Source organism: Staurois parvus, unplaced genomic scaffold (assembly GCF_062004578.1).
Source record: "Staurois parvus isolate SC_StPar_1 unplaced genomic scaffold, SC_StPar_1.0 ptg003748l, whole genome shotgun sequence".
NCBI lineage: Eukaryota > Metazoa > Chordata > Amphibia > Anura > Ranidae > Staurois > Staurois parvus.
In genome coordinates this window covers 10,788-35,701 of record NW_028321544.1, presented here as the reverse complement: position 1 = coordinate 35,701, position 24,914 = coordinate 10,788, and the positions used below count along the sequence as shown (strand labels likewise).

Below are 24,914 nucleotides of genomic sequence, written 5' to 3'. Positions count from 1 at the left end.
GCTCTATATGGGGGGGGCAGACTGAGGTTCTATATGGGGGGGCAGACTGATGCTCTATATGGGGGCACGCTGAGGCTCTATATGTGGGGGGCAGACTGAGGCTCTATATGGGGGGGGCATGTTCAGGCTCTATATGGGGGGGGGCAGACTGATGCTCTATATGGGGGGCACGCTGAGGCTCTATATGGGGGGGGCAGACTGATGCTCTATATGGGGGGCACGCTCAGGCTCTAGATGGGGGGGCATGCTGAGGCTCTATATGGGGGGGCAGACTGATGCTCTATATGGGGGGGCACACTGAGGCTCTATATTGGGGGGGCAGACTGAGGCTCTATATGGGGGGGGGGGCACACTGAGGCTCTATATGGGGGGGGCACACTAAGGCTCTATATGGGGGGGCAGACTGAGGCTCTAAATGGGGGGCACACTGAGGCTCTATATGGGGGGGGCAGACTGAGGCTCTATATGGGGGGGGCAGACAGGCTCTATATGGGGGGGGGCAGACTGAGGCTCTATATGGGGGGAGGCAGACTGAGGCTCTATATGGGGGGGGGCAGACTGAGGCACTATATGGGGGGGCACGCTGAGGCTCTATATGGGGGGGGGCACACTGAGGCTCTATATGGGGGGGCAGACTGAGGCTCTATATGGGGGGCACGCTGAGGCTCTATATGGGGGGGGGGCACGCTGAGGCTCTATATGGGGGGGGGCAGACTGAGGATCTATATGGGGGGGCACACTGGGGGTCTATATGGGGGGCACATAGAGGCTCTATATGGGGGGCACACTGAGGCTCTATATGGGGGATACGCTGAGGCTCTATATGGGGGGGGCACGCTGAGGCTCTATATGGGGGGCATGTTCAGGCTCTATATAGGGGGCACGCTGAGGCTCTATATGGGGGGGCAGACTGAGGTTCTATATGGGGGGGCACGATGAGGCTATATATGGGGGGCATGCTGAGGCTCTAAATGGGGGGCAGACTGAGGCTCTATATGAGGGGGCACATTGAGGCTCTATATGGGGGGGGCAGACTGAGGTTCTATATGGGGGGGCAGACTGATGCTCTATATGGGGGGCACGCTGAGGCTCTATATGTGGGGGGCAGACTGAGGCTCTATATGGGGGGGGCATGTTCAGGCTCTATATGGGGGGGGGGCAGACTGATGCTCTATATGGGGGGCACGCTGAGGCTCTATATGGGGGGGGCAGACTGATGCTCTATATGGGGGGCACGCTCAGGCTCTAGATGGGGGGGCATGCTGAGGCTCTATATGGGGGGGCAGACTGATGCTCTAAATGGGGGGGCACACTGAGGCTCTATATTGGGGGGGGCAGACTGAGGCTCTATATGGGGGGGGGCACACTGAGGCTCTATATGGGGGGGGGCACACTAAGGCTCTATATGGGGGGGCAGACTGAGGCTCTAAATGGGGGGCACACTGAGGCTCTATATGGGGGGGGCAGACTGAGGCTCTATATGGGGGGGGCAGACAGGCTCTATATGGGGGGGGGCAGACTGAGGCTCTATATGGGGGGAGGCAGACTGAGGCTCTATATGGGGGGGGGCAGACTGAGGCACTATATGGGGGGGCACGCTGAGGCTCTATATGGGGGGGGGCACACTGAGGCTCTATATGGGGGGGCAGACTGAGGCTCTATATGGGGGGCACGCTGAGGCTCTATATGGGGGGGGCACGCTGAGGCTCTATATGGGGGGGGGCAGACTGAGGCTCTATATGGGGGGGGCACACTGAGGCTCTATATGGGGGGGGCAGACTGAGGCTCTATATGGGGGGGGCAGACTGAGGCTCTCTATGGGGGGGCACGCTGAGGCTCTATATGGAGGGGGGCAGACTGATGCTCTATATGGGGGGGGGCATGCTGAGGCTCTATATGGGGGGCACACTGAGGCTCTATATGGGGGGGGGCAGACTGAGGCTCTATATGGGGGGCATGCTGAGGCTCTATATGGGGGGGCACGCTGAGGTTCTATATGGGGGGGGGGGGCAGACTGAGGCTCTATATGGGGGGGGAAAGCTGAGGCTCTATATGGGGGGGGGGGGCACACTGAGGCTCTATAGGGGGGGCATGCTGAAGATCTACATGGGGGGGGGCAGACTGAGGCCCTATATGGGGGGCACGCTGAGGCTCTATATGGGGGGCACGCTGAGGATCTATAGGGGGGGCATGCTGAGGATCTATATGGGGGGGGCAGACTGAGGCCCTATATGGGGGGCATGCTGAGGCTCTATATGGGGGGGCACGCTGAGGTTCTATATGGGGGGGAAAGCTGAGGCTCTATATGGGGGGAGCATGCTGATGCTCTATATGGGGGGCACACTGAGGCTGTATATGGGGGGGCACGCTGAGGCTCTATAGGGGGGGCACGTTGAGGATCTATATGGGGGGCACGCTGAGGCTCTATATGGGGGGCACGCTGAGGATCTATATGGGGGGGCACGCTGAGGATCTATGGGGGGGGCACGCTGAGGATCTATATAGGGGGCACGCTGAGGATCTATATGGGGGGCACGCTGAGGATCTATAGGGGGGGGCAGACTGAGGATCTATGGGGGGGGCACGCTGAGGATCTATAGGGGGGGCATGCTGAGGCTCTATATGGGGGGCATGCTGAGGATCTATAGGGGGGGCATGCTGAGGATCTATATGGGGGGCACGCTGAGGCTCTATATGGGGGGCACGCTGAGGATCTATATGGGGGGCACGCTGAGGATCTATATGGGGGGCACGCTGAGGATCTATATGGGGGGCATGCTGAGGCTCTATATGGGGGGGGCAGACTGAGGCTCTATATGGGGGGCACGCTGAGGATCTATAGGGGGGCACGCTGAGGATCTATAGGGGGGGCATGCTGAGGCTCTATATGGGGGGGGCAGACTGAGGCTATATATGGGGGGTTCATTGATCTCATGGAGCTGGAACCGTGTATTCTCTAGAGGAGGATGAGGTGAGTTTTGTGTCATACCTGGAGTGGTCAGTCCCGGAGGTCTTAGCGGGGGATGGAAGGCAGACCTCCCAGCTGGTCATTATCACCCGAGACCTCCACCTGGCCTCCTTCTAACAGACGTCCTCCATGGATCTCAGAGGTGCCGGGGAGACCAATCACTGCCGGGAGACCAATCACTGCCGGGGAGACCAATCACTGCCGGGGAGAACCAATCACTGCCGGGAGACCAATCACTGCCGGGGAGACCAATCACTGCCGGGAGACCAATCACTGCCAGGGAGAACCAATCACTGCCGGGAGACCAATCACTGCCGGGGAGACCAATCACTGCCGGGAGACCAATCACTGCCGGGAGAACCAATCACTGCCGGGGAGAACCAATCACTGCCGGGAGACCAATCACTGCCGGGGAGACCAATCACTGCCGGGGAGACCAATCACTGCCGGGAGACCAATCACTGCCGGGAGAACCAATCACTGCCGGGGAGAACCAATCACTGCCGGGAGACCAATCACTGCCGGGAGACCAATCGCTGCCGGGGAGACCAATCACTGCCGGGGAGACCAATCACTGCCGGGGAGACCAATCACTGCCGGGGAGACCAATCACTGCCGGGAGACCAATCACTGCCGGGAGACCCAATCACTGCCGGGGAGACCAATCACTGCCGGAGCTCCAGGGATCCGATCTACAATATAATGAAACATGAGGATGAGAACTCCTGCTGGATGCTGACCCTCCCCCCCCTTCCCAAGACACAAACTACTGGGGGGAATCTCCCCATTGTGGGAGGGGCACCTTGTTATGTGTGGTGAGGATCCCCCAATCTCATGGCGCACCGTACCAGGGCCCGTTATATTGGCATTATACAACACATAACCGGGAGAGAAGAATGTCTCTGTGAATGTCTGTCTGTGAATGTCTCTGTGAATGTCTCTGTCTGTGAATGTCTCTGTGAATGTCTCTGTCTGTGAATGTCTCTGTGAATGTCTCTGTCTGTGAATGTCTCTGTCTGTGAATGTCTCTGTCTGTGAATGTCTCTGTCTGTGAATGTCTCTATGAATGTCTCTGTGAATGTCTGTCTGTGAATGTCTCTGTGAATGTCTCTGTCTGTGAATGTCTCTGTCTGTGAATGTCTCTATGAATGTCTCTATGAATGTCTCTGTGAATGTCTGTCTGTGAATGTCTCTGTGGATGTCTCTGTGAATGTCTCTGTGAATGTCTCTGTCTATGAATGTCTCTGTGAATGTCTCTGTGAATGTCTCTATGAATGTCTCTGTGAATGTCTCTGTGAATGTCTCTATGAATGTCTGTCTGTGAATGTCTCTGTGGATGTCTCTGTGAATGTCTCTGTGAATGTCTCTATGAATGTCTCTGTGAATGTCTCTGTCTATGAATGTCTCTGTGAATGTCTCTGTGAATGTCTGTCTGTGAATGTCTCTGTGAATGTCTCTGTCTGTGAATGTCTCTGTGAATGTCTCTGTCTGTGAATGTCTCTGTCTGTGAATGTCTCTATGAATGTCTCTATGAATGTCTCTGTGAATGTCTCTGTGAATGTCTCTATGAATGTCTCTGTCTGTGAATGTCTCTGTGAATGTCTCTATGAATGTCTCTGTCTGTGAATGTCTCTATGAATGTCTCTGTCTGTGAATGTCTCTGTCTGTGAATGTCTCTATGAATGTCTCTGTCTGTGAATGTCTCTGTGAATGTCTCTGTCTGTGAATGTCTCTGTGAATGTCTCTATGAATGTCTCTGTCTATGAATGTCTCTATGAATGTCTCTGTGAATGTCTCTGTCTGTGAATGTCTCTGTGAATGTCTCTATGAATGTCTCTGTCTGTGAATGTCTCTGTGAATGTCTCTGTGAATGTCTCTGTCTGTGAATGTCTCTGTGAATGTCTCTATGAATGTCTCTGTCTATGAATGTCTCTGTGAATGTCTCTGTCTGTGAATGTCTCTATGAATGTCTCTGTCTGTGAATGTCTCTATGAATGTCTCTGTCTGTGAATGTCTCTATGAATGTCTCTGTGAATGTCTCTGTCTGTGAATGTCTCTATGAATGTCTCTGGGGTTTGGATTCCTCAATACAATAATCACCTCAGAAATGGAGATTCTGGCCCTGATGAAGTGTGACTTTCCCCCTCAATTGGTGAATAAGACACGCCCCTAAACACACCCACCTCTATCACACCTATAAAAACTTACAATTTGTTGGTCCTAATACCCTCCCCCCCCCCCGCACTTTAATGGCGGCTGAGTGTGATCCCTCAGGCACAGGAACATACAGCCCCCCCCCCACCCCATCCATGGGCAGGCAACCCCGAGGAACATGGCGGACCTGGGATCGCCGCACACATGATGTCACCTCGCAGCGAGTGACGCACCAGGAAGCGCACCGTCATGTGCGTCTCCGACTTCCGCCCTCTTCCAAGATGGCGGCGCCCTTTGTCCGGTTGTAGCTGAATGAGGAGCCCCCGCCGCTCCGGGATGGCAGGTACCGGGACCGCTACTTCCGGTGGGGAGCATGGTGACGTCACAACTCTCTGCTGCACTCTGTATACTGTACAATCTCCGTATTACACCCCATTCCTCTGTATAACACCCTGTCTCTTCATATTACACCCCACGTACCTCCATATAACACCTCTATACCCCTCAGTAGCATCCCTCTTCTCTCTATACCTGTATATAGCACCCTATCTCTCCATATTACACCCCATATACCCCTCTGTAGCACCCTATACCTCCATATACCACCCCAACCCTCTGTATTACCCCCATACCTCCATATAACACCCCCATACCTCCGTATTACCCCCCATATCCCTGTATTACCCCCCATACCTCCATATAACACCCCCATATCCCTGTATTACCCCCCATACCTCCATATAACACCCCCATATCCCTGTATTACCCCCCATACCTCCATATAACACCCCCATATCCCTGTATTACCCCCCATACCTCCATATAACACCCCCATATCCCTGTATTACCCCCCATACTTCTATATAACACCCCCATATCCCTGTATTACCCCCCATACCTCCATATAACACCCCCATATCCCTGTATTACCCCCCATACCTCCATATAACACCCCCATATCCCTGTATTACCCCCCATACCTCCATATAACAACCCCATATCTCTGTATTACCCCCCATACTTCTATATAACACCCCCATATCTCTGTATTACCCCCCATATCTCTGTATTACCCCCCATACTTCTATATAACATCCCCATACCTCTGTATTACCACCCATACCTCCGTATAACACCCCTATATCTCTGTATTACCCCCCATATCTCTGTATTACCCCCATATCTCTGTATTACCCCCCATACCTCTGTATTACCCCCATATCTCTGTATTACCCCCCATACCTCCATATAACACCCCCCACATCTCTGTATTACCCCCCATACCTCTGTATTACCCCCCATACCTCCATATAACACCCCCCACATCTCTGTATTACCCCCCATACCTCTGTATTACCCCCCATACCTCCATATAGCACCCATACCTCTGTATTACCCCCCATACCTCTGTATTACCCCCCATACCTCCATATAACACCCCCACATCTCTGTATTACCCCCCATACCTCTGTATTACCCCCCATACCTCCATATAGCACCCATACCTCTGTATTACCCCCCATACCTCTGTATTACCCCCCATATCTCTGTATTACCCCCCATACCTCCATATAACACCCCCACATCTCTGTATTACCCCCCATACCTCTGTATTACCCCCCATACCTCCATATAGCACCCATATCTCTGTATTACCCCCCATATCTCTGTATTACCCCCCATATCTCTGTATTACCCCCCATATCTCTGTATTACCCCCCATACCTCTGTATTACCCCCCATACCTCCATATAACACGCGTCAAAAAACACATAAAAGTGAACCTGTGTTGTGTTTTTGGTGCGTGTCCAATGAGGGGAACTCTGCACAGAGTCATCAGATCAACGTGTACAATGTATCAATGTATCGGGGGGGGGGGGGGGGTGTCGGGAATGGAGATACAATAACTGCCTCTTGTATTTCTATATTCCTCCATATGACCCCCCCCTCCCCCATGTCCCTATACACCCTTCTCTGTGCAGGACAGTCAAGTTCCTCCACCCCAAACTGGCTCCTCCATGTCTTTATGGACCTTGCTTTGTGCACTGGTGGGCAGACATGTTGGAACAGGAAGGGGCCATCCCCAAACTCCTCCCACAAAGTTGGGAGCATGAAATTGTCCAAAATGTCACCTTAAGAGTTCCCTTCACTGGAACTAGGGGGCCAAGCCCACCCCCTGAAAAACACCCCCACACCATAATCCCCCCTCCACCAAGCTTTACACTTGGCACAATGCAATCAGGCAAGTACCGTTCTCCTGGCAACAGCCAAACCCAGACACGTCCATCGGGTTGCCAGACAGAGAAGCGTGATTGGTCCCTTCAGAGAACACACCCCCTCTGCTCTAGAGTCCAGTGGCGGCGTGCTTTACACCACGGCATCTGACGCTTTGCATTGCACTTGGTGATGGAAGGCTTGGATGCAGCTGCTCGGCCATGGAAACCCATTCCATGAAGCTCTCTACGCACTGTTGTTGGGCTCATCTGAAGGCCACACCAAGTTTGGAGGTCTTTAGCTATTGACTCTGCAGACAGTTGGCGACTTCTGCGCACTGTGCGCTTCAGCATGCGCTGACCCCGCCCTGTCATGTGACGTGACCTACCACTTGGTGGCTGAGTGGCTGTTCCCAGTGGCTTCCACTTTGTTATAATCCCACTAACAGTTGAGCGTGGAATATTTAGTAGCCAGGAAATGTCACGGATGGACTTATTGCCCAGGTGGCCACCTATCACGGGACCACGCTTGGAGTCACTGAGCTCCTGAGAGCGACCCATTCTTTCACCAATGTTTGTAGAAGCCGTCTGCATGCCTAGGGGCTTGATTGTATACACCTGTGTCCATGGAGGGGATTGGAACACCTGAATCACATGATATGGAGGGGATTGGAACACCTGAATCACATGATATGGAGGGGATTGGAACACCTGAATCACATGATATGGAGGGGATTGGAACACCTGAATCACATGATATGGAGGGGATTGGAACACCGGAATCACATGATATGGAGGGGATTGGAACACCGGAATCACATGATATGGAGGGGATTGGAACACCGGAATCACATGATTGGAGGAGGGGCGGGGACAATACTTGGGGCAATATCGTGTATTTATACACACTGAACTTTCCTAAAGTATTCAGACCCCCATCACTGTTTCCAATGGGTGCAAAGCTTGCAGCGTCATCCCCAAAAAGAGTCCCGGCTGGAATTGTGCCAAAGGGGGTTCAGCAAAGTTCTGAGTGTCGGGGATGAAGTCTCAGAGTGGAACGTCTCATCCATCATGGCCCCTGTGTGATCCCTATAATCTGTGTAACCTCCCATTACCCACCCCCTCTATATACCCCCCTGCCTGTATTACCCCTCCTCTATATACCCCCCTGGCTGTATTACCCCCCTCTATATACCCCCTATCTGTATTACCCCCCCCCCCCCAATCTCCCCCTTTTTCTGCTGGGAGGGGAGGAGACTGTAGAAGTGGGAGGGGCTGTTGTCCCATGAGCTGACTCTTGGTGTCTTTGCAGCCATGGATTTCCCACAGCACAGCCAGCTGGTCCTGGAGCAGCTCAACCATCAGCGTCAGCTGGGCCTCCTGTGTGATTGTACGTTCGTGGTGGACGGCATCGACTTCAAGGCGCACAAGGCGGTGCTGGCGGCCTGCAGTCAGTACTTCCGCATGTTGTTCCTGGAGCAGAAGGACGTCGTTCACCTGGACATCAGCAATGCTGCCGGTCAGTCCCACCCCCCACCCCGCCCGTCATTGTGTCAGCCCCACCCCGCCCGTCGTGTCAGCCCCAACCCCACCCCTCCCATCATTGTGTCAGCCCCAACCCCACCCCTCCCATCATTGTGTCAGCCCCACCCCCACCCCGCCCATCATTGTGTCAGCCCCACCCCGCCCATCATTGTGTCAGCCCCACCCCCACCCCGCCCATCATTGTGTCAGCCCCACCCCGCCCGTCATTGTGTCAGCCCCACCCCTCCCATCATTGTGTCAGCCCCAACCCCACCCCTCCCATCATTGTGTCAGCCCCAACCCCACCCCTCCCATCATTGTGTCAGCCCCAACCCCACCCCTCCCATCATTGTGTCAGCCCCACCCCCACCCCGCCCATCATTGTGTCAGCCCCACCCCGCCCATCATTGTGTCAGCCCCACCCCGCCCATCATTGTGTCAGCCCCACCCCGCCCATCATTGTGTCAGCCCCACCCTTCCCATCATTGTGTCAACCCCACCCTTCCCATCATTGTGTCAACCCCACCCCTCCCATCATTGTGTCAACCCCACCCCTCCCATCATTGTGTCAGCCCCACCCCTCCCATCATTGTGTCAGCCCCACCCCCACCCCGCCCATCATTGTGTCAGCCCCACCCCCACCCCGCCCATCATTGTGTCAGCCCCACCCCCACCCCGCCCATCATTGTGTCAGCCCCACCCCCACCCCCGCCCATCATTGTGTCAGCCCCACCCCGCCCATCATTGTGTCAGCCCCACCCCGCCCATCATTGTGTCAGCCCCACCCCGCCCATCATTGTGTCAGCCCCACCCCGCCCATCATTGTGTCAGCCCCACCCCGCCCATCATTGTGTCAGCCCCACCCCGCCCATCATTGTGTCAGCCCCACCCCGCCCATCATCGTGTCAGCCCCACCCCCGCCCATCATCGTGTCAGCCCCACCCCCGCCCATCATCGTGTCAGCCCCACCCCCGCCCATCATCGTGTCAGCCCCACCCCCGCCCATCATCGTGTCAGCCCCACCCCCCCCATCATCGTGTCAGCCCCACCCCCGCCCATCATCGTGTCAGCCCCACCCCGCCCATCATCGTGTCAGTCCCACCCCCCCCCACCCCCCCCATCATCGTGTCAGTCCCACCCCGCCCATCATCGTGTCAGTCCCACCCCCCCACCCCGCCCATCATCGTGTCAGTCCCAGGTCGGTGTGTGGTCACTTGTGTCTTCTCTCCCGCTGACCCTCACCCCTTGTCCTTGCCAGGACTGGGCCAGGTTCTGGAGTTCATGTACACAGCCCGACTCAACCTGACCCGGAGAATGTGGAGGACGTCCTCGCGGTGGCCGGATTCCTGCAGATGCAAGAAATAGTGAACGCCTGCATGGCCCTGAAATCTCTGAGTAATTGGCGCAGTACCAGCAACCCACAGCATGGAGGCGCTCTCATCTCCACAAGGTGCAGTACAAATGCTGTGTGGTGCTGTACAAGTCCCATGTGTTTAGATAACGGGGTCTCACACAGAGGAGGGCGGCCATTCCTGGGTGCAGGGCTCCATTCATCCGAATACTACCCACAGAGGAGGGCGGCCATTCCTGGGTGCAGGGCTCCATTCATCCGAATATCACCCACAGAGGAGGGCGGCCATTCCTGGGTGCAGGGCTCCATTCATCCGAATATCACCCACAGAGGACGGCGGCCATTCCTGGCTGCAGGGCTCCATTCATCCGAATATCACCCACAGAGGAGGGCAGCCATTCCTGGGTGCAGGGCTCCATTCATCCGAATATCACCCACAGAGGAGGGCGGCCATTCCTGGGTGCAGGGCTCCATTCATCCGAATATCACCCACAGAGGAGGGCGGCCATTCCTGGGTGCAGGGCTCCATTCATCCGAATATCACCCACAGAGGAGGGCGGCCATTCCTGGGTGCAGGGCTCCATTCATCCGAATATCACCCACAGAGGAGGGCGGCCATTCCTGGGTGCAGGGCTCCATTCATCCGAATATCACCACAGAGGAGGGCGGCCATTGCTGGCTGCAGGGCTCCATTCATCCGAATATCACCCACAGAGGAGGGCGGCCATTCCTGGGTGCAGGGCTCCATTCATCCGAATATCACCCACAGAGGAGGGCGGCCATTCCTGGGTGCAGGGCTCCATTCATCCGAATATCACCCACAGAGGAGGGCGGCCATTCCTGGGTGCAGGGCTCCATTCATCCGAATATCACCCACAGAGGAGGGCGGCCATTCCTGGGTGCAGGGCTCCATTCATCCGAATATCACCCACAGGGAAGGGCGGCCATTGCTGGGTGCAGGGCTCTGCTCCTTCTTGTACAGTGTCAGTGATTGCCGGACTATAACACAATGTCTGTCTATCTTTCCAGCAGAAGTCCCGCAGCCGGAAGGGGAGTACCCCGCTCCAGTGTGGGGGGAGAGACTGTCATGGAGTCCAGTGGTGCGGGGCACTCTGTGTATCCGGAGGGCGATGGAGCCAGTGAGGAGGGTGAGTGTTGCACCCCAGCAGGGGGCCTCACATTGGGATATAGATCTGCCCCTGGGGGAGGGGGGACTGGCCCCTTTCATGTGGCTTCCACATAGAGGAATGATATAAGTCTCTCTCCCCCCTCCCCCATCATGATGTCTCTTCCCTATTGTCTGCAGGGGGCATTGGAGGCAGTCAGGGCACCCAGGCAGAGGAAGGGGCCGCACCCCGTGTGCCCCAGGAGGAGGGCATGGTGTCTACAGAAGGGGGTGAGTCCTCTTCCAATGTATTTATTATTACTGGTGTTTATACAGTGCTGACAATTTACACAGTGCTTTACATTCTGTACATTCACCTCAGTCCCCGCCCCCAAGGAGCTACAATCTAAGGTCCCTCCCTCACATACGAGGAGTCAGTTATCTTCCCATCATGTCTTTGGAGGGAATGGATTTCATATCGTACCGAATACACCATTTCTCAATGTTTCTTATATCCTGTAGATGTCCCCGGCGATTTGTTCCTCTTGCAGCGCTTCCCTGAACTTCTGGTAGGGGGCGCACACAATTACTACATCAGGACTACATGTCCCATGGACACTTGTGTGTATTGTACTGCACAGACGCTGATTTCCCGAGACGTTCTCTGGACTCCCCTCCCCCAGAGTCAGACAATGGAGATCCAGAAGAGTTTTTTTTTTTTCTATAAACTTTATTGCCAATCTTTGTGTAATTGTGTGCAAAAATGAAGGAAAACGTAGTTGTCAATCCAAAATCGGGGGGGGGGGGGGGAGCAGACAAATGTCTGTGGCCTCTGCAGAGGGGTGGCGTGGCTCCACGGGGACCCCACAAGTGAACGTAGTCACCCCAAACATGGAAGACCGATGACTGTGGGAACCAAATGATGACAACTCAGATGTCACCTTCAGTTGTCAGACATCCCGTGGTCTGGGCCCGTGTGATTGGCTGGTGATGTGTATAATGAGGTGAGGCCCCGCCCTGCCATAACTCACATTTATTTGTAGGAGTCGATAACAGGCAAGCAAATGTCGGAATTGGTGATTTGATGACGCAGGAGGCGTGGCCTGTCCAGGGGAAGAACGACGGGTCAACAGCGTGCAAATCACAAACCAAAGAGCAGGAGATCCCACAGGGGCAAGAGAAGCTTCCGGCGGAGCCTGTCACAGAGCACACCAGCCCAGAGATGAGCATCTCCTACCTTGAGGGCAGCCAGGAATCTGGACTGACCATTAATGAGGCCGGCATGGAGGAGGATGATGATGACAGCGCGGATGAGAATGAATCTTCCAACAATGACGATGAAGAGATGTCCTCAACGCCGCGGCAACTGCGAACCTCCAACTACGCTGACCGGACGGAGTCCCGACAGTACAGCTCCACCACACACGTGTGCGAGGTGAGCGCCAGCAGGAATCATTGTGCTTTCTGTCCTTTCCTAGACATTTCCTTTCTTCGGGTGTTTATTGCTGCCTCTGTCCCCCGTCTCCTGTCATGTGACCAGGATGGGAATAGTGAGGATGGCTTTGACAGTTGTCCCGTGGTGACGGGAGTCACTTTGGGTGGGGGGCCCCCTTTAGCAGGACATTCCACCCTGTACCCCTAGCAGGCACAGGGTGACTTACACATAAGAGGGATATGGGGAGCTGAGACAGGGGTCTCCCCACCTCTCCAAAGGACTCCCGTCACATCCCGGATGAGCCCCCAAGTCGGTGAGGAACGGGGGACACCGACAGCAATCATATCTGACAGAGGTTCTGTGACCTCCCCATTGTAGCCTCAACCTGCGGAGTCTGGAGTAGTCCCACAGGACCTCCTGTAGTGTCTCTCTGGCCTGAGATATTGCTGTCAGTTGGTGACTTTGTCTTCTCTCCTGCCAGTACTGCAATAAAGAATTCACCCACACGGGCAACTACACCCGGCACATCCGCATTCACACCGGCGAGAAGCCCTACCGCTGCCAGGAGTGCGACAAAGCGTTCTCTGACCCCGCCGCCTGCAAAGCCCATGAGAAAACGCACAGGTGAGTGTCGGCCATATTGTTCCCTGCCACCATGATCCCAGGCTGGGGGGGGGGGGGGGGGTGATATTAGGTAACGATCCTTCTCTGCTGTCCAGCCCTTTGAAGCCTCACGGCTGCGACGACTGCGGGAAAAGCTACCGGCTGGTGAGTTTGCTGAATCTGCACAAGAAGCGGCACTCGGGGGAGCCCAGCTACTACTGCAAGGTGTGCGGGAAACTGTTCACCACGTCCGGCAACTTGAAGAGGCACCAACTGGTCCACAGCGGGGAAAAACCCTACCAATGCGAGTACTGCAACCGCCCCTTCTCTGACCCCACCTCCAAAGATGCGGCACCTGGAGACCCACGACACCAACAAAGAGCACAAGTGCCCGCACTGCGACAAGAAGTTCAACCAGGTGGGTGGAGCCAGTGCCGCCTTATCCGGGGCTCTATGTGGGGCTCCTCTTCTGTTTTCTCAGCTCTGCTTTTTCTTCTTGTCCAGCTGGGAACTTGAAAGCTCACCTGAAGATCCACGTCGCTGATGGACCTCTAAAATGCCGGGAGTGTGGGAACAGTTCACCACCTCAGGTGATCAGACCTCCGATTTCTCCTACAGAGCCAGAAATGCCACATGACTTTAACCCCTGACCTCCACCTCTGACCTCCACCTCTGACCTCCACCCCTGACCTTAACCTCTGACCTCCACCCCTGACCTTCCACCCCTGACCTCCACCTCTGACCTCCACCCCTGACGTTCACCTCTGACCTCCACCCCTGACCTTCACCCCTGACCTCCACCTCTGACCTTCACCCCTGACCTCCACCCCTGACGTTCACCTCTGACCTCCACCCCTGACCTCCACCCCTGACCTCCACCTCTGACCTTCACCCCTGACCTCCACCCCTGACGTTCACCTCTGACCTCCACCTCTGACCTCCACCCCTGACTTCCACCTCTGACCTCCACCCCTGACCTCCACCCCTAACTTTCATCTCTGACCTCCACCTCTGATCTTCACCCCTGACCCCCACCTCTGACCTCCATCCCTGACCTTCACCTCTGACCCTATTCCTTGACTGTCTGTCCTGCAGGAAACCTGAGAGACATCTGCGCATTCACAGTGGGGAGAAACCTTATGTGTGCGTCCATTGCAAGAGGAAGTTTGCTGACCCCGGAGCTCTACAGAGACACGTCCGAACTCACACCGGTAATAGCCTGACTATATACTGACCTGGATTCCTAACCTGTACTATATACCACCCTCCCTGCCCTGTATACCGCCCTCCCTGCCCTGTATACCGCCCTCCCTGCCCTGTATGCCGCCCTCCCTGCCCTGTATGCCGCCCTCCCTGCCTGTATGCCGCCCTCCCTGCCCTGTATGCCGCCCTCCCTGCCCTGTATGCCGCCCTCTCTGCCCTGTATGCCGCCCTCTCTGCCCTGTATGCCGCCCTCCTGCCCTGTATGCCGCCCTCCCTGCCATGTATGCCGCCCTCCCTGCCCTGTATACCGCCCTGCCTGCCCTGTATACCGCCCTCTCTGCCCTGTATACCGCCCTCCCTGCCATGTATACCGCCCTCCCTGCCCTGTATACCGCCCTCCCTGCCCTGTATACCGCCCTGCTGCCTTGTATACCGCCCTCCCTGCCCTGTATACCGCCCTGCCTGCCCTGTATACCGCCCTCCCTGCCCTGTATACCGCCCTGCCTGCCCTGTATACCGCCCTCCCTGCCCTGTATACCGCCCTGCCTGCCCTGTATACCGCCCTCCCTGCCCTGTATACCGCCCTGCCTGCCCAGTATACTATCCTCCCTGTATACTACCCTGACTCGCTGCCCTTGTATCCTGCCCTGTATACTACCCTCCCTGCCCTGTATACCACCCTCCCTGCCCTTGTATCCTGCCCTGTATACCACCCTCTCTGCCCTGTATACCACCCTCTCTGCCCTGTATACCACCCTCCCTGCCCTGTATACCACCCTCCCTGCCATGTATACCGCCCTCTCTGCCCTGTATACCACCCTCTCTGCCCTGTATACCGCCCTCCCTGCCATGTATGCCGCCCTCCCTGCCCTGTATGCCGCCCTCCCTGCCCTGTATACCGCCCTCTCTGCCCTGAATACCGCCCTCTCTGCCCTGTATACCGCCCTCCCTGCCATGTATACCGCCCTCCCTGCCATGTATACCGCCCTCCCTGCCATGTATACCGCCCTCCCTGCCATGTATACCGCCCTCCCTGCCCAGTATACTATCCTCCCTGTATACTACCCTGACTCGCTGCCCTTGTATCCTGCCATGTATACCGCCCTCCCTGCCATGTATACCGCCCTCCCCTGCCATGTATACCGCCCTCCCTGCCATGTATACCGCCCTCCCTGCCCAGTATACTATCCTCCCTGTATACTACCCTGACTCGCTGCCCTTGTATCCTGCCCTGTATACTGCCCTCCCTGCCCTGTATACTACCCTCCCTGCCCTGTATACTGCCCTCCCTGCCCTTGTATCCTGCCCTGTATACCACCCTCTCTGCCCTGTATACCACCCTCTCTGCCCTGTATACCACCCTCCCTGCCCTGTATACCACCCTCCCTGCCATGTATACCGCCCTCTCTGCCCCTGTATACCACCCTCTCTGCCCTGTATACCACCCTCCCTGCCATGTATGCCGCCCTGTATGCCGCCCTCCCTGCCCTGTATACCGCCCTCTCTGCCCTGTATACCGCCCTCCCTGCCCTGTATACCGCCCTCTCTGCCCTGTATGCCGCCCTCCCTGCCCTGTATACCGCCCTCCCTGCCATGTATACCGCCCTCCCTGCCATGTATACCGCCCTCCCTGCCATGTATACCGCCCTGCCTCCCTGTATACCGCCCTGCCTGCCCTGTATACCGCCCTCCCTGCCCTGTATACCGCCCTGCCTGCCCAGTATACTATCCTCCCTGTATACTACCCTGACTCGCTGCCCTTGTATCCTGCCCTGTATACTGCCCTCCCTGCCCTGTATACTGCCCTCCCTGCCCTGTAACTGCCCTCCCTGCCCTGTATACTACCCTCCCTGCCCTGTATACCACCCTCCCTGCCCTTGTATCCTGCCCTGTATACCACCCTCCCTGCCCTTGTATACTGCCCTTCCTGCTGGTCCTGTATTCTCTCCTGCCTATGGTACGATCTGTGTGCCGTATTTTCTGCCCTCCTGACCGCCCCGTATTCTGCATTACAGGAGAGAAGCCCGTGTCTGTGTGTGATTTGTGGGAAGGCGTTCACACAGGCCAGCTCACTCATCGCTCATGTCCGGCAGCACACGGGAGAGAAGCCGTATGTCTGTGAGCGCTGCGGTAAGAGGTGAGTGCTTGGGGTGACCCCCATATAGAGGCAGGTACTCGGGGTGACCCCCATATAGAGGCAGGTACTCGGGGTGACCCCAGGAAGAGGCAGGTACTCGGGGTGACCCCCGGCAGAGGCAGATACTCGGGGTGACCCCCAGGAAGAGGCAGGTACTCGGGGTGACCCCCGGCAGAGGCAGATACTCGGGGTGACCCCCAGGAAGAGGCAGGTACTCGGGGTGACCCCCATATAGAGGCAGGTACTCGGGGTGACCCCCATATAGAGGCAGGTACTCGGGGTGACCCCCATATAGAGGCAGGTACTCGGGGTGACCCCCAGCAGAGGCAGGTACTCGGGGGTGACCCCCAGGAAGAGGTAGGTGCTCGGAGTGACCCCCGGCAGAGGCAGGTGCTCGGGGTGACCCCCGGCAGAGGCAGGCGCTCGGGGTGACCCCCGGCAGAGGCAGGCGCTCGGGGTGACCCCCGGCAGAGGCGGGCACTCGGGGTGACCCCCGGCAGAGGCGGGTACTCGGGGTGACCCCAGGAAGAGGCGGGTACTCGGGGTGACCCCCGGCAGAGGCGGGTACTCGGGGTGACCCCCGGCAGAGGCGGGCACTCGGGGTGACCCCCGGCAGAGGCGGGCGCTCGGGGTGACCCCAGGCAGAGGCGGGCGCTCGGGGTGACCCCCGGCAGAGGCGGGCGCTCGGGGTGACCCCAGGAAGAGGCGGGTGCTCGGGGTGACCCCAGGAAGAGGCGGGTGCTCGGGGTGACCCCAGGAAGAGGCGGGTGCTCGGGGTGACCCCAGGAAGAGGCGGGTGCTCGGGGTGACCCCAGGAAGAGGCGGGTGCTCGGGGTGACCCCCGGCAGAGGCAGGTTCTCGGGGTGACCCCCGGCAGAGGCAGGTTCTCGGGGTGACCCCCGGCAGAGGCAGGTTCTCGGGGTGACCCCCGGCAGAGGCAGGTACTCGGGGTGACCCCCGGCAGAGGCAGGTACTCGGGGTGACCCCGTGCCGACTTCCTCTGACTGTTCCTTTAACAATATTTCTTCTCTCAGGTTCGTTCAGTCCAGTCAGTTGGCCAATCACATCCGTCACCACGACAACATCCGGCCGCACAAGTGTAGCGTCTGTAACAAGGCCTTCGTCAATGTGGGCGACCTGACCAAACACGTCATCATCCACACGGGTGAGCGGATGGGCGCAGCGCTTCGTGTGGGCGGGGCCATGGCAATGTGTGCTGACAATGGAACGATTTGATTGGGCGGTATACTTTGTGCGCTGATGATGTAACATTTGTGCAGGAGAGAAACCGTATCTCTGCGACAAGTGTGGGCGGGGCTTCAACCGCGTGGACAACCTCCGATCCCACGTGAAGACCGTCCACAAAGGGAAGGCCGGCATGAAGATGGCGGAACGGGAGGAGGGCGAGGTGGATGAGGAGGAGGTCAACATCGTGACTGTGGCCCCAGAGGAGATGGTAACCCTGGCAACTGGAGATATCGCCAATGCTGGGGTCACTGAGCTGACTGGTGAGATCACAGGGCCCCAGACCCCCAACCCTCTGCCATGCAGGGCCCCAGACCCCCAACCCTCTGCCATGCAGGGCCCCAGACCCCCAACCCTCATCCATGCAGGGCCCCAGACCCCCAACCCTCATCCATGCAGGGCCCCAGACCCCCAACCCTCATCCATGCAGGGCCCAGACCCCCAACCCCGATACTCATCCATGCAGGGCCCCTGATATATACAGTCATGGCCGAAATTGTTGGCACCCTTGATATTTCTCCAGGAAATCATGTATTTCTCACAAAACGTATTGCATTAACACATGTTTTGCTATACACATGTTTATTCCCTTTGTGTGTATTGGGACAAAACAAAAAAAGGGAGGAAAGAAAGCAAATTCGACATAATGTCACACAAACCTCCAAAAATGGGCTGGACAAAAGTATTGGCACCCTTTCACAACTGCGGATAAATAAGAATGTTACAAGCATGTGATGCTCCTGTAAACTCACCTGGGGCAAGTAACAGGTGTGGGCAATATAGAAATCACACCTGAAAGCAGATAAAAAGGAGAGACGTTCACTTAACCTTTGCATTGTGTGTCTGTCTGTGCCACACTAAGCATGGACAACAGAAAGAGGAGACGAGAACTGTCTGAGGACCTGAGAACCAAAATTGTGGCAAAATATCAACAATCTCAAGGTTACAAGTCCATCTCCAGAGAACTAGATTTGCCTTTGTCCACAGTGCGCAACATTATCAAGAAGTTTGCAACCCATGGCACTGTAGCTAATCTCCCTGGTCGTGGACGGATGAGGAAAATTGATGAAAGATTGCAACGCAGAATAGTCCGGATGGTGGATAAGCAGCCCCAAACATGTTCCAAAGACATTCAAGCTGTCCTGCAGGCTCAGGGAGCATCAGTGTCAGCGCGAACTATCCGTCGACATTTAAATGAAATGAAACGCTATGGCAGGAGACCCAGGAGGACCCCACTGCTGACACAGAGACATAAAAAAGCAAGACTACAGTTTGCCAAATGTACTTGAGTAAGCCAAAAGCCTTCTGGGAAAACGTCTTGTGGACAGATGAGACCAAGATAGAGCTTTACGGTAAAGCACATCATTCTACTGTTTACCGAAAACGGAATGAGGCCTACAAAGAACAAAACACAGTACCTACGGTAAAATATGGTGGAGGTTCAATGATGTTTTGGGGTTGTTTTGCTGCCTCTGGCACTGGGTGCCTTGACTGTGTGCAAGGCATCATGAAATCTGAGGATTACCAAAGGATTTTGGGTCGCACTGTAGGGCCCAGTGTCAGAAAGCTGGGTTTGCGTCCAAGATCCTGGGTCTTCCAGCAGGACAATGACCCCAAACATACGTCAAAAAGCACTCAGAAATGGATGGCAAAGAAGCGCTGGAGAGTTCTGAAGTGGCCAGCAATGAGCCCAGATCTAAATCCCATTGAACACCTGTGGAGAGATCTTAAAATTGCTGTTGGGAAAAGGTGTCCTTCCAATAAGAGAGACCTGGAGCTGTTTGCAAAGGAAGAGTGGTCCAAAATTCCGGGTGAGAGGTGTCAGAAGCTTATTGATGGTTATAGGAAGCGACTGATTTCAGTTATGTTTCCAAAGGGTGTGCAACCAAATATTAAGTTAAGGGTGCCAATACTTTTGTCCAGCCCATTTTTGGGGTTTTGTGTGACATTATGTCATATTTGCTTTTCTGCCTCTGTTTTATATTTGTTCCAATACATACAAAGGGAATAAACATGTGTATAGCAAAACATGTGTTAATGCAATACCTTTTTTGTGTGAAATACTTGATTTTCAGGAAAAATATCAAGGGTGCCAACAATTTCGGCCATGACTGTATATATAATGATGAAGCTCCTCCCCCTGTGTATCATCACTGACTGATAAATGTAATAAGCAACTTTACTGGCCAATAGTAAGAGGTGGGAGGGGCAGGCCACTCGTCGTCTGCATATTGGGGTGCTGGGGTTTTGGAGGTACCTGCTGCACAATCCTGGGGGGGGGGGAGTAGATTGCAGCGTTGGGTCGGTCGGAAATGTTCTGACGCCGTTGTCTTGTCCTGCAGTTGTTCCCATCTCGGCCTCGGTGACAGCGGATGAGACAGAAGCACTTAAAGCCGAGATCAGCAAAGCGGTGAAGCAGGTGCAGGATGCAGGTAAAGATGGCGCTCACCTTCTCCTCATCATGGGAGGCGGCTCACGGCCCTCAGAACGGGTCTGCTGAGCACCTCAAAGTGAACCCATCGGCCATTGATCTGCCTAGGAGGAGACCCGAGGGGCCCTGACATGTCCGCTGTTCCCTTTATGTCGAGAGCATTCCGGAATAATTTGTCTTGGTCATTGAGGGCCTGACTTTCCTTGACTTCTGTGATAAGCCCCACCCACCTGCCATCCTCCTGTCCAGTGAGGGCATTTCAGTGACCATTACCCTCTTGCTGACCACATAACACACAGGTGCAAGGCTTTTCTGGAAGTCTGGCCCCTGGAGTGCAGAGGTGGGAGGGGCTTATATGGGAAGCCAGGCCCCTGGAGTGTAGATGGGAGGGGCTTTTCTGGGAAGTCAGGCCCCTGGAGTGTAGATGGGAGGGGCTTTTCTGGAAAGTCAGGCCCCTGGAGTGTAGATGGGAGGGGCTTTTCTGGAAAGTCAGGCCCCTGGAGTGTAGATGGGAGGGGCTTTTCTGGGAAGCCAGCCCCCTGGAGTGTAGATGGGAGGGGCTTTTCTGGAAAGCAGGCCCCTGGAGTGTAGATGGGAGGGGCTTTTCTGGAAAGTCAGGCCCCTGGAGTGTAGATGGGAGGGGCTTTTCTGGGAAGCCAGCCCCCTGGAGTGTAGATGGGAGGGGCTTTTCTGGGAAGCCAGCCCCTGGAGTGTAGATGGGAGGGGCTTTTCTGGAAAGTCAGGCCCCTGGAGTGTAGATGGGAGGGGCTTTTCTGGGAAGCCAGCCCCCTGGAGTGTAGATGGGAGGGGCTTTTCTGGGAAGCCAGCCCCCTGGAGTGTAGATGGGAGGGGCTTTTCTGGGAAGTCTGGCCATGGAGTGTGCAGGTGGGAGGGGCTTATATGGAAAGTCTGGCCCCTGGAGTGTAGATGGGAGGGGCTTTTCTGGGAAGTCTGGCCCCTGGAGCGCAGAGGTGGGAGGGGCTTATCTGGGAAGTCAGGCCCCTGGAGCGCAGAGGTGGGAGGGGCTCGTATGAGATGTTAGGCCCCTGGAATGCAGAGGTGGGAGGGGCTTGTATGGTAAGTCAGGCCCCTAAAGTGGAGGTGGGAGGGGCTCGTATGAGAAGTCGGGCCCCTGGAGTGCAGAGGCGGGAGGAGCTTATATGGTAAGTCAGGCCCCTGGAGTGCAGAGGCAGGAGGAGCTTATATGGGAAATCAGGCCCCTGGAGTGCAGAGGCGGGAGGAGCTTATATGGGAAATCAGGCCCCTGGAGTGTAGAGGTGGGAGGGTCATATCTGGGAAGTCAGACACCTGGAGCGCAGATGTGGGAGGGGCTTATCTGGGAAGTCAGGCCCCTGGAGTGCAGAGGTGGGAGGGGCTTATCTGGGAAGTCAGGCCCCTGGAGCGCAGAGGTGGGAGGGGCTTATCTGGGAAGTCAGGCCCCTGGAGCACAGAGGTGGGAGGGGCTTATCTGGGAAGTCAGGCCCCTGGAGCGCAGAGGTGGGAGGGGCTCGTATGAGAAGTTAGGCCCCTGGAATGCAGAGGTGGGAGGGGCTTGTATGGTAAGTCAGGCCCCTAAAGTGGAGGTGGGAGGGGCTCGTATGGGAAGTCAGGCCCCTGGAGTGCAGAGGCGGGAGGAGCTTATATGGGAACTCAGGCCCCTGGAGTGTAGAGGTGGGAGGGGCTTATCTGGGAAGTCAGACCCCTGGAGTACAGAGGTGGGAGGGGCTTATCTGGGAAGTCAGGCCCCTGGTGCGCAGAGGTGGGAGGGGCTTATCTGGGAAGTCAGGCCCCTGGTGCGCAGAGGTGGGAGGGGCTTATCTGGGAAGTCAGGCCCCTGGAGAGCAGAGGTGGGAGGGGCTCGTATAAGAAGTCAGGCCCCTGGAGTGCAGAGGTGGGAGGGGCTCGTATGAGAAGTCAGGCCCCAGGAGTGCAGAGGTGGGAGGGGCTTATATGGGAAGTCAGACCCCTGGAGTGGAGGTGGGAGGGGCTCGTATGGGAAGTCAGGCCCCTGGAGTGCAGAGGTGGGAGGGGCTTATATGGGAAGGCCCCTGGAGTGCAGAGGTGGGAGGGGCTTATGGGAAGTCAGGCCCCTGGAGTGTAGAGGTGGGAGGGACATATCTGGGAAGTCAGGCCCCTGGAGAGCAGAGGTGGGAGGGGCTCGTATGGGAAGTCAGGCCCCTGGAGTGCAGAGGTGGGAGGGGCTTATATGGGAAGTCAGGCCCCTGGAGTGTAGAGGTGGGAGGGGCTTATATGGGAAGGCCCCTGGAGTGCAGAGGTGGGAGGGGCTTATGGGAAGTCAGGCCCCTGGAGTGTAGAGGTGGGAGGGGCTTATATGGGAAGTCAGGCCCCTGGAGTGCAGAGGTGGGAGGGGCTTTTCTGGGAAGTCAGGCCCCTGGAGTGCAGAGGTGGGAGGGGCTCGTATGGGAAGTCAGGCCCCTAGAGTGCACAGGTGGGAGGGGCTTATCTGGGAAGTCAGGCCCCTGGAGCGCAGAGGTGGGAGGGGCTTATATGGGAAGGCCCCTGGAGCTCAGAGGTGAGAGGGGCTTATCTGGGAAGTCAGGCCCCTGGAGCACAGAGGTGGGAGGGGCTTATCTGGGAAGTCAGGCCCCTGGAGAGCAGAGGTGGGAGGGGCTCGTATGGGAAGTCACACCCCTGCTAAAGGTGATCCTGCGTACATGTGTCCTGCATGCAGCGGTTGGTGCTCTGTTCCCGGTGACATGACAGGTCCTCTTCTTGCAGAATTGAATCTTCTTTCCTCCACAGACCCCAACACACAGATCCTGTATGCCTGCGACTCCTGCGGTGAGAAGTTCCTGGACGCCAACAGCCTGGCGGAACACGTGCGGATGCACACGGCGCAGGCCCTGGTCATGTTCCAGTCGGACACGGACATTTATCAGCAGTACAATGCGCAGACCACGTGGCACACGGATCACGTGGTCCAGTCCGGCGACCTCCTCTTCCGCCAGCGGGACGGCACAGATGTGCAGCCGCAGCCCATGGATTGTCAGAGTCCGGGGCAGTAAGTGCACTTTGGGGATGGACTGTGGGGGATGGGGCAGCGGGGGCGGGCCCTGGGCTCAGACGCTGTGTCATCGGTTTGGGGTGTAAACATGAATTTGTGTAAGTTATGGCCTGTACCAGAGCCCTTATACGTCTAATAAATACTATTTTTTAACAAGTTGATGACTTTGTATCATCCGTCTGATGGAGGACTAAAGAGACCCTGTCACCCCCCTTCCTCCCTGAACCCCAATACTTGATGGTCCCAGTCCCCCAACCCCTGATATCATCACAGGCCCCTCCCTAATACCTAGCATCTTATCCATGCAGGACTCCCCCCTCCCCCACAAATCCCCCCATACTTGTCATCTTAATTATACAGGGCCCCAATAACCCTCCCCCCCCATACTTGTCATCTTAATTATACAGGGCCCCAATAACCCCCCCCCCCCCCCATACTTGTCATCTTAATTATACAGGCCCCAATAACCCCCCCCCCCATACTTGTCATCTTAATTATACAGGGCCCCAATAACCCCCCCCCCCCATACTTGTCATCTTAATTATACAGGGCCCCAATAACCCCCCCCCCCACACCTTTTCATCTTAATTATACAGGGCCCCAATAACCCCCCCACGATACTTGTCTTAATTATACAGGGCCCCAATAACCCCCCCCCCCATACTTGTCATCTTAATTATACAGGGCCCCAATAACCCCCCCCCCCCCATACTTGTTATCTTAATTATACAGGGCCCCAATAACCCCCCCCCCCCCCCCACGATACTTGTCTTAATTATACAGGGCCCCAATAACCCCCCCCCCCATACTTGTCATCTTAATTATACAGGGCCCCAATAACCCCCCCCCCCATACTTGTCATCTTAATTATACAGGGCCCCAATAACCCCCCCCCATACTTGTCATCTTAATTATACAGGGCCCCAATAACCCCCCCCCCCATACTTGTCATCTTAATTATACAGGGCCCCAATAACCCCCCCCCCCCCCGATACTTGTCATCTTAATTACACAGGGCCCCAATAACCCCCCCCCCCACGATACTTGTCTTAATTATACAGGGCCCCAATAACCCCCCCCCCATACTTGTCATCTTGATTACACAGGGCCCCAATAACCCCTCCCCCCATACTTGTCATCTTGATTACACAGGGCCCCAATAACCCCCCCCCCCCCTTCCCTCCTGAGTCCTGGATACTCCTGTGATCCATGCAGGGCTCCTCTGACACTCACTATGAAGGGACCCCCCAGAACCTAATTGCTTGTCATCTTATCCATGCAGGACCCCCTTGAAGCCCTGATATTCATCTGTGAGGGGGGGGCGGGGCAAGGTGAGGGTGTCTCTGTAAGGACTCATTGGTCCTCAATTTTCAGAGTTCAGATTTATGGCAGACCTCTGCAGGAAGTGTTGTCATCGCACGGCTTGTCTCAGATGCTGCAGAACAACCAATCATTTTCTGGGTGTCATTCAGCACAAATAGTGTCTTTGGGGAGAACAGAACCGCTCTCGCTGATTGCAG

At 56.2% G+C, this 24,914-nt stretch overlaps 1 protein-coding gene across 1 annotated transcript; it reads left to right on the top strand.

Moving 5' to 3' along the window:
• The first annotated feature begins 5,362 nt into the window (after positions 1–5,362).
• LOC149427451 (zinc finger and BTB domain-containing protein 17-like) lies at positions 5,363–23,550 on the top strand. The gene is given in 17 exon segments (XM_089668015.1): positions 5,363–5,465; positions 8,648–8,854; positions 10,118–10,165; positions 10,168–10,309; positions 11,240–11,358; positions 11,517–11,606; positions 12,359–12,750; positions 13,232–13,374; positions 13,470–13,695; positions 13,697–13,775; positions 13,858–13,943; positions 14,459–14,568; positions 16,577–16,693; positions 17,728–17,858; positions 17,974–18,201; positions 20,281–20,370; positions 23,133–23,550. Coding segments are annotated over 17 exon segments (2,502 nt in total). The 5' UTR covers positions 5,363–5,434; the 3' UTR covers positions 23,396–23,550.
• Positions 23,551–24,914: the final 1,364 nt, after the last annotated feature.